The sequence below is a fragment of the Galeopterus variegatus genome, unplaced genomic scaffold (assembly GCF_000696425.1).
Source record: "Galeopterus variegatus unplaced genomic scaffold, G_variegatus-3.0.2 Scaffold6673, whole genome shotgun sequence".
Taxonomy (NCBI): Eukaryota; Metazoa; Chordata; class Mammalia; order Dermoptera; family Cynocephalidae; genus Galeopterus; species Galeopterus variegatus.
This window is the reverse complement of record NW_007732784.1, coordinates 14,421-21,645: the sequence shown is the minus strand read 5'-3', so window position 1 is coordinate 21,645 and position 7,225 is coordinate 14,421. Positions and strand designations below refer to the sequence as shown.

Sequence of the window (7,225 nt, the reverse complement as noted above, 5' to 3'; positions counted from 1 at the left end):
GGGGGGGGGGGGGGGGGGGGGGGGGAAGAAAATATAACTACTATACTTGTTTTTTGAAGTTGTTACAACAAGCAAACGGAAAGGACATTCTTGGGGGGGAGGGGAGAGAGGGAGGAGGGCGGGAGGTGTCGGTGAAGGGCCATAATAATCATATACATTGTATATTGACAAAATAAAAATTAAAAAAAAAAAAAAAAAGTCCTATATTGTTGGTCGGCCAGGTGTTTCTAACAGCAATGACTGTTGAATTTTGTAGAATATTTTTTGGTATCTGTTGAGATGATTATATGGTTTTTCTCCTTTAACCTACTAATAAGGTAAATTATGTTATTTTTCTTTTTTTTTTTAAAGATGACCGGTAAGGGGATCTTAATCCTTGACTTGGTGTTGTCAGCACCACGCTCTCCCAAGTGAGCCACGGGCCATCCCTATATAGGGATCCGAACCTGCGGCCTTGGTGTTATCAGCACCACACTCTCCCAAGTGAGCCATGGGCCGGCCCTATAAATTCTGTTATTTTTCAATATTGAACCAACCTTGCAATCCTGGAATCAACTTCACTTAGTCATGATCTTTTATGTACATTGCTGGATTTAGTATGAAAATTATTTTGTTTAGGATTTTTGAATCTTTGTTCACGAGTGAGATGGGCCTGTAATTTTATTTTCTCAGACTTTGTCTGGTTTTGGTATTAACGATATGAGCTGTGCTATATTCTCTCTGTTTTTATTTGCTCTGAGAGTTTGTGTAGTGTTGGAATTATCTACTCCTTGAATGTTTAGTAGGAAACACAGCGGGGTCACCTGGCTCAAGTTTTCTTGACTACTGAGTTGATTTATTTTAGTTATAGGACTACTCAGGTTTTCTGTTCCTTCTTTAGTCAGTTTTGGCGAGTTGTAATTTTTCAAGGAATTTGTCTATTTCCCCAGAGTTTCCAAATTACTTGTAATAACATTCATAATATCCTCTTTAACTTTTTAATCTCTCCTGCGTCTAAAATTGTGTCCCCTTTTTCATTCTTCTTATGGCTATTGGTGCTGTCTTCTTATCTCCTGATAATCCTGCTAGAGATCAATTGGTTCAATATTCTCTTCAGTGAACCAACTTTTGGCTGTCTGTATTCTCTCTTTGTTTTATGTTTTATTTACTCTTATAGTTATTATTTCTTTCTACTTTGTAAAGAGTTGATGTTGATGTTATTTTTTCCTCTAACATCTTGCATTGGCCACTTAACCCATTAATTTTCTTCCTGTCTCTCTTTTTAATATAAACATACAAGCCTATAAAATTTCCTTTAAGTACCATTGTAGCTGTAGCCCACATATTTTGATAGATAATATTTTCATTAACATTGGGTCCCAAATATCTTCTAATTTTCACACACACACACACACACACATTGTGATTTTTCCTCAGACTCTTGGATTATTTAAAAACCTATACACACACACACACACACACACACACACACACACATACACATACACATACATATATGTATATTAAAAATTTTAGTACATATGAGGAGTTATTGGTTTCTAACCTAATTGCATTGTAGTTAGAAAATGTAGTGTATAAAATACTAATCTTTTAAGATTTGCTGAAATTTGTTTTGTGGCCTAGGAGGTGTTCATTTTTTCTTAACATTCAGTATGGCTTAAAAAGCATGTGTCTTCTTGTGTTTAGATTCTACTTATGACTATTTGATCAAGGTTTGTTAATAGTGTTCAAATTTTTTATAATCTTTAATTGGCTAGATTTATTAATTACCGAGAGAAATATGTTGAAATCCCCTACTGTGAAGGTGGATTTGTTCTTCAGTCATTGATATTTTTCACCAGTTGAGAAAATCTGCTGTTATCTCTGAATATTGCCTTGCCCCCTATCTCTCTTTTATTCTCTTTCGTATTTTTATTTTCTTTCGTATTAGCCTCCATAACGTTGAACCTCTCTTCATATTTTCAGCTGTCTTTTTGCTGAGGTCTGAATAATTTGTTCTGATCTATCTTCTCCTTAGTTTACCGTTCTCTATTCCATTCTATAGGAATTCTGTAGGTTAGTTGTTTAACCTATCAATTGGGTTTTTAAATTTTAATTATTTTATATTGCCATTTTAAAGTTATATTTGATTCTTTTTCAAAATTTGATCTGTCAATTTTGATAGTCTTATTTAGTTATACTTTCACTCCTCTTTTTCTTTCTCTGAGTATATTAAACTTGATATTCTGTGTATGATAATTCCAATATCCAACGTCTTTACAGATCATAGTCTGCAGTTCCTGATTTCTATTGACTGAGGTGGCTGGTTTTCTTATTGAGGTGCTGATTTGTAATTATGAGCTCATTATTTGAAAGCTGTGTTTAAAATGCTTTCCTCCTGAGAACATGTGTGTGTGTGTACCTCTGCTAGTCATCCGGTGCCATCACAAATTAGGGGCCACTTCAACGTACAATCTTAGCCTGGAGGTTTTCAGGCCATCCTGGCGCTGTGAGGCTTGGCCCCAGACAGCCTTGAGTGCTGCCCATGGGTGTCAACTGCCAGGGGAGATTCTTCTCCCCCCTTAGCCTAAAGCCAAGGCCAGGACAGGCAGTCTCCTTCTGCAGGGCAGGTTCTAGTTTATGTTTTTGTTGTAAATTTAATCCACTGGGAGTGCCTCCCCTTGGGGTCCCAGGTTTATGTGTGTGTGGTAGAAGCTGTCTCCAACCCACTCTCCCATCCTGCTGACCCCAGGCTTTTCACAGTCCTCCACCCCAAATGTGCACAGTTCACTTAAACCCAGGCATTAGGAAATCAAAATACACCCTCTGATTTACCGTTGTAGATTTGGGCTTTCTTACAGTTTCTGGTCTCTGTTTGTTTTCCTTATTTTACTTGCAGGTCATCCATGCTTAAATTTTTTTTTTATTTTTATACTTTTCCTAGCATTTTTAGATGTTCCATACTAGAAGTAATTTCTCTGCACATCTAGCCAGCCATATGCCAGAAACAGAAGAGTTGAATGATGCTCTTACCTGTGTTGAGATGATTATATTGTTTTCGCCATTAATCTGTTAACTTTGTGAGTTATGTTACTATATTTTCCAGTTTTAACTTATCCTTGAGTTCTCAGGATAAACCCAACTCATTCATAATGTATCCTCTTTTTCTTTTTTGAAAATATATTGCTGGGTTTGATTTGTAATTCTTTCGTTTAGAATCTTTACATAGCTCTTCATAAATGAGATTATTTTACAAATTTCTTTTGCATACCTTTACACTAGTTTGTGCAATCAAAATTATACTAGTCTCATAAAATGTTGACAGATATTTTCTCTCAGCATTTTGAAGACATTCCTTTATCTTCCTTTCCTTCATAGTTGCTGAAGAAAATCTGCTTTCAATCTCAATGTCATTCTTTTCTCTTTGGTTTCTTTTAAGATTTTCTCTTTGTCTTCGCTGTTATTCCATTACACATGAATGTTGTCTAGGTTTGTTTGTTTTTATTTCCTACTTGGGAATTGGTGTGTTCCTTCAAACTATAAGCTCATAATGCCTTCAATTTTGGAAAATTCTCAGCCATTATTTCTTTACTTATTGCCGTTTTCCCATTTCTCACTTCTCATTCTTTCCTCTGTGTCTCTTAACTTCTCTTTCATATTTTTTCTTTATCTCTCAGTGCTGTACTCTGGATTGTTTCCCCAGATCCCTCTTCCAAGTCACTAATTTTCTCTTCAGCTGTGTTCAGTGTGTTGTGAAGCCATTCCTCAAGTTTTTCATTTCCATGGCTGCTTTTGTCATTGCTACAATGTCTAATTAGTTCTTTTTCAAATCTGTCTTTTTGAAAATAATTTGCTGTTTTCACCTTAGAGATTCTGTTCCTTCCTTTAATTCTTTGAGTATTTTAGACATGCTTATTGTCATTGCTGTTATCATTCAGCTTATCCTTTTTTCACTAGTTCTTGGCAGGGAATTCTGCCATGCAGGTTTGCATTTGCCTGTGCTGGGGCCTCCCGAGTTGCCATGGCTCTCAGCCAATTTTTCTGTGCATTTTTCAGCTTAGGGTCTCTGTACCATGGGGGTATTCTGTGTGGACATAGGATTGCAATTTCTTATGTTACTCTCCCACACATGGCCCTGGACAAGTGGGCTCCCTCAGATGGATGGAATTTTCCTAGTTCCCATCTCACAGATGAGCAAGCCTCGCTCTCAGCTTCACATGGACATTTAGCCCAGCCCCTAAGGCCTATTCCAACAACTCTCTGGGTCACTTGCCTTCTAATTCTTGATTAGACTTTGCATTTTTTCTTTGATTCTTGTATCTGAAGTCTTTCTTTTGAGTTCACTTAAATATGTTGGGGATAACATTTGGGGAGAATTTGGGGTTCAGTTTTATCTGGCATTTCTGTGTTTAAAGTGAAAGTAGGACTTCTCTGGGCAGCACAGTCTTGCCTGTGGACCAGCAGCCCAGCTCTGAGAATGTTTGTGTATACTCTCCCCACACCCAAACTCTCCCTTTCCTACCCTACCTATGTGCCCAGTACCACATAACCTCATGCTCTGCCCAGACCTGTGTCCACTTCCCTGGCTGGGCATGAGTCCACCCCAGGGCCAAGGAACCATGGTGCTGTATGTTCACACACTTTCCTTTTCCTAGGCTCGGGACCCCCAGTTCCCGCCCCTGACCTCTTAATGCAGATCAAGCAAGAGGGTGAGCTCCAGCTCCAGGAGCAGCAAGCTCTGGGTGTGGAGGCGTGGGCTGCTGGGCAGCCAGATATTGGGGAAGAGCCCTGGGGCCTCAGTCAGCTGGACTCTGGAGCAGGAGACATCTCCACAGATGCCACCTCTGGTGAGTGGCTGAGAAAGGGAAGCAGGCACAGGGAGTGAGTTGTGGGGACTAAGGGCAGGGACAGGGGAGGGCTCCCAGAAGCATGTGGGAAGTTGTGGGCTCTCAGACAGCTGGCCTGGCTAGTTCAGACACTTTCCCAGCTTGAGGCAGGGGCTGCACCCAAGGACACCTGGGGGGCCCCCCCTGGCATTGGTGATGCTATTCCTGGGTATTTCCCTGACCATTGTATCAGTGGCCCCCTTCATCAACCACATGGCCATTCTTCTGGCCTCCAGCATCAGGCACTGAAGTGCCCAGTTGCCTTGTATTCAGGACGGGGCTGTGAAAAAAGTTGGTGACTTCTGAGCTTCCAGTGCTTTGGAAAAGGGGGGAAAAGACACCAGGCTCAGAGAAGCTAGGTCACTCAGAAAAGTCCCTGATGGGGACTCCTCTCCCACCCCCTTCCTTCCTCTCCTACCCCCTCTTGCTCCTAACCCACAGGCTCTGATCTCTCCTCATTGCAGGTGTCCATTCCAACTTTTCAACCACTATCCCGCCCACTTCCTGGCAGGCAGATCTCCCTCCCCACCATCCTTCTTCAGCATGCTCGGACGGGACACTGAAGCTCAACACAGCAGCCTCCACGGAAGGTACAGGGTGGCAGGAGAGGGGGTGGGGAAAGGTCAATGCTTACCTATAGTGGGTACCTCAATCCAGGAGATGCTTACCTGTGGGGGATGCCTGCAAGTACTCTGACCCAACCAGGCACCCATTTTTATTGGTGAATTGCCCTGACCTTTCAGCCAGGCATTTGGTTGTCCATGGTGTTATGACTCTTCATACATTCTATTCTTCATCTCTTTCCAAATTCATAGGCTTGAACGGCCTTTCTTGAGGATGTCCATGTTTCAGACTGTTCCTTTTTCATATGGTTTTAACCAGTCTGTTCTACTAAGTTGATGCCTTAAAGGACATACCCCTTCCCCAGACTCAAGCAGCCTGTGGCTCCTCTCTAGCATGGACGAAAACAAAACTAAACTGAAACCACTTCTTAGACATTGATACTATCAAAGACAAGTGTCTGTAAGAATTGGGAAGGACAACTACCAAATCTATGTAGTAGTTTTCTATTTCCTTTTGTTTTGAAGGCCAGTTATCTATTACTTTAAGTAATAATTTATATTTTAGCACCCCCCAAAAATCTGCTAAAAGCCAAGATCCCTTGGATAAAAAAACCTCAGGATATGAAATTCAAGCACATTTATATAAAATCAAACACATTTTTACTCATTCACTAATATTTTTGTCATTAGCTAGGTGGCTACATTTATAAGCCAAATAGCATACTAAGGTGTTTTAGACCTGTTATCTGGTTTAATCCTCAAACAACCCTTGAAGTGCATATTCACAGTTGAGCTGTTGGTTAAGAAATGAGCCTGAAGCCCCCAGCTGGTGTGTGGCAGAGCCATGGCTGAGTCTCGGATCCGTCCAACCTGCACACCCTGCTTTTGCCCCTTGGGCACATGCCACCAGTGGTTAGAATTCCTTTTTTAGGATACATCCATGATGAGCCTTAACAGCCACAGTGAAAACGGAACCTGGGGAGCAGCTTTGACAGTGCTTCTCCCGTGGAAGGTGTGGGGAACACAGTGTCCTCGGTGAGAGCAGCCTCCCTGAGCTGCTGTCCTGGGGCTTGGCCACCGGGTTCAGGGGGCATTGGTAGAGCTGAGCATCCAGACCAAAGCATCAGATTCGCAGCTCGCTCAGCAGGTCAGGGGCAGAGTGACACCTGTCTTTCTTTCTCAGCAGATGTAAAAATTGTGATCAAAACAGAAGTCCAGGAAGAGGAGGTGGTGGCCACACCCGTGCATCCTACTGATGTAGAGGCTCACGGGACCCTTTTCGGACCAGGCCAAGCCACGAGGTTTTTCCCTAGTCCTGTCCAAGAAGGAGCCTGGGAAAGCCAGGGCAGTTCCTTCCCCAGCCAGGACCCCGTGCTGGGGCTGCGAGAGCCCGCCCGGCCCGAGAGGGACATGGGGGAGCTCAGCCCCGCCGTGGCCCAGGAGGAGACCCCTCCAGGGGACTGGCTCTTCGGTGGTGTCCGGTGGGGCTGGAATTTCCGCTGTAAACCTCCAGTGGGCCTGAACCCAAGGACTGGGCCGGAGGGGCTGCCTTACACCTCCCCCGACAACAGAGAGGCTGTCCTAGACCCCGGCCAGGCCCCGAGGCCCTTCAGTGAACCCTGCAAGTACCCTGGCCGGACCAAAGGCTTCGGCCACAAGCCGGGGCTGAAGAAGCACCCCGCGGCGCCCCCGGGCGGGCGGCCGTTCACCTGCGCCTCGTGCGGCAAGAGCTTCCAGCTGCAGGTGAGCCTGAGCGCGCACCAGCGCAGCTGCGGGCTGCCCGACGGCGCGGGCGGC

The 7,225-nt window shown here is 43.6% G+C and overlaps 1 protein-coding gene across 1 annotated transcript in view; it reads left to right on the top strand.

Moving 5' to 3' along the window:
• Positions 1-7,225, top strand: part of ZNF746 (zinc finger protein 746) — an 18,364-nt gene that overhangs the window by 9,655 nt on the left and 1,484 nt on the right. Inside the window, exons 4-6 of the mRNA XM_008591125.1 lie at positions 4,635-4,826; positions 5,330-5,455; positions 6,612-7,224. Coding sequence (XP_008589347.1) covers positions 4,635-4,826; positions 5,330-5,455; positions 6,612-7,224 — 931 coding nt within the window. The remainder of the gene's footprint in view (positions 1-4,634; positions 4,827-5,329; positions 5,456-6,611; position 7,225) is intronic.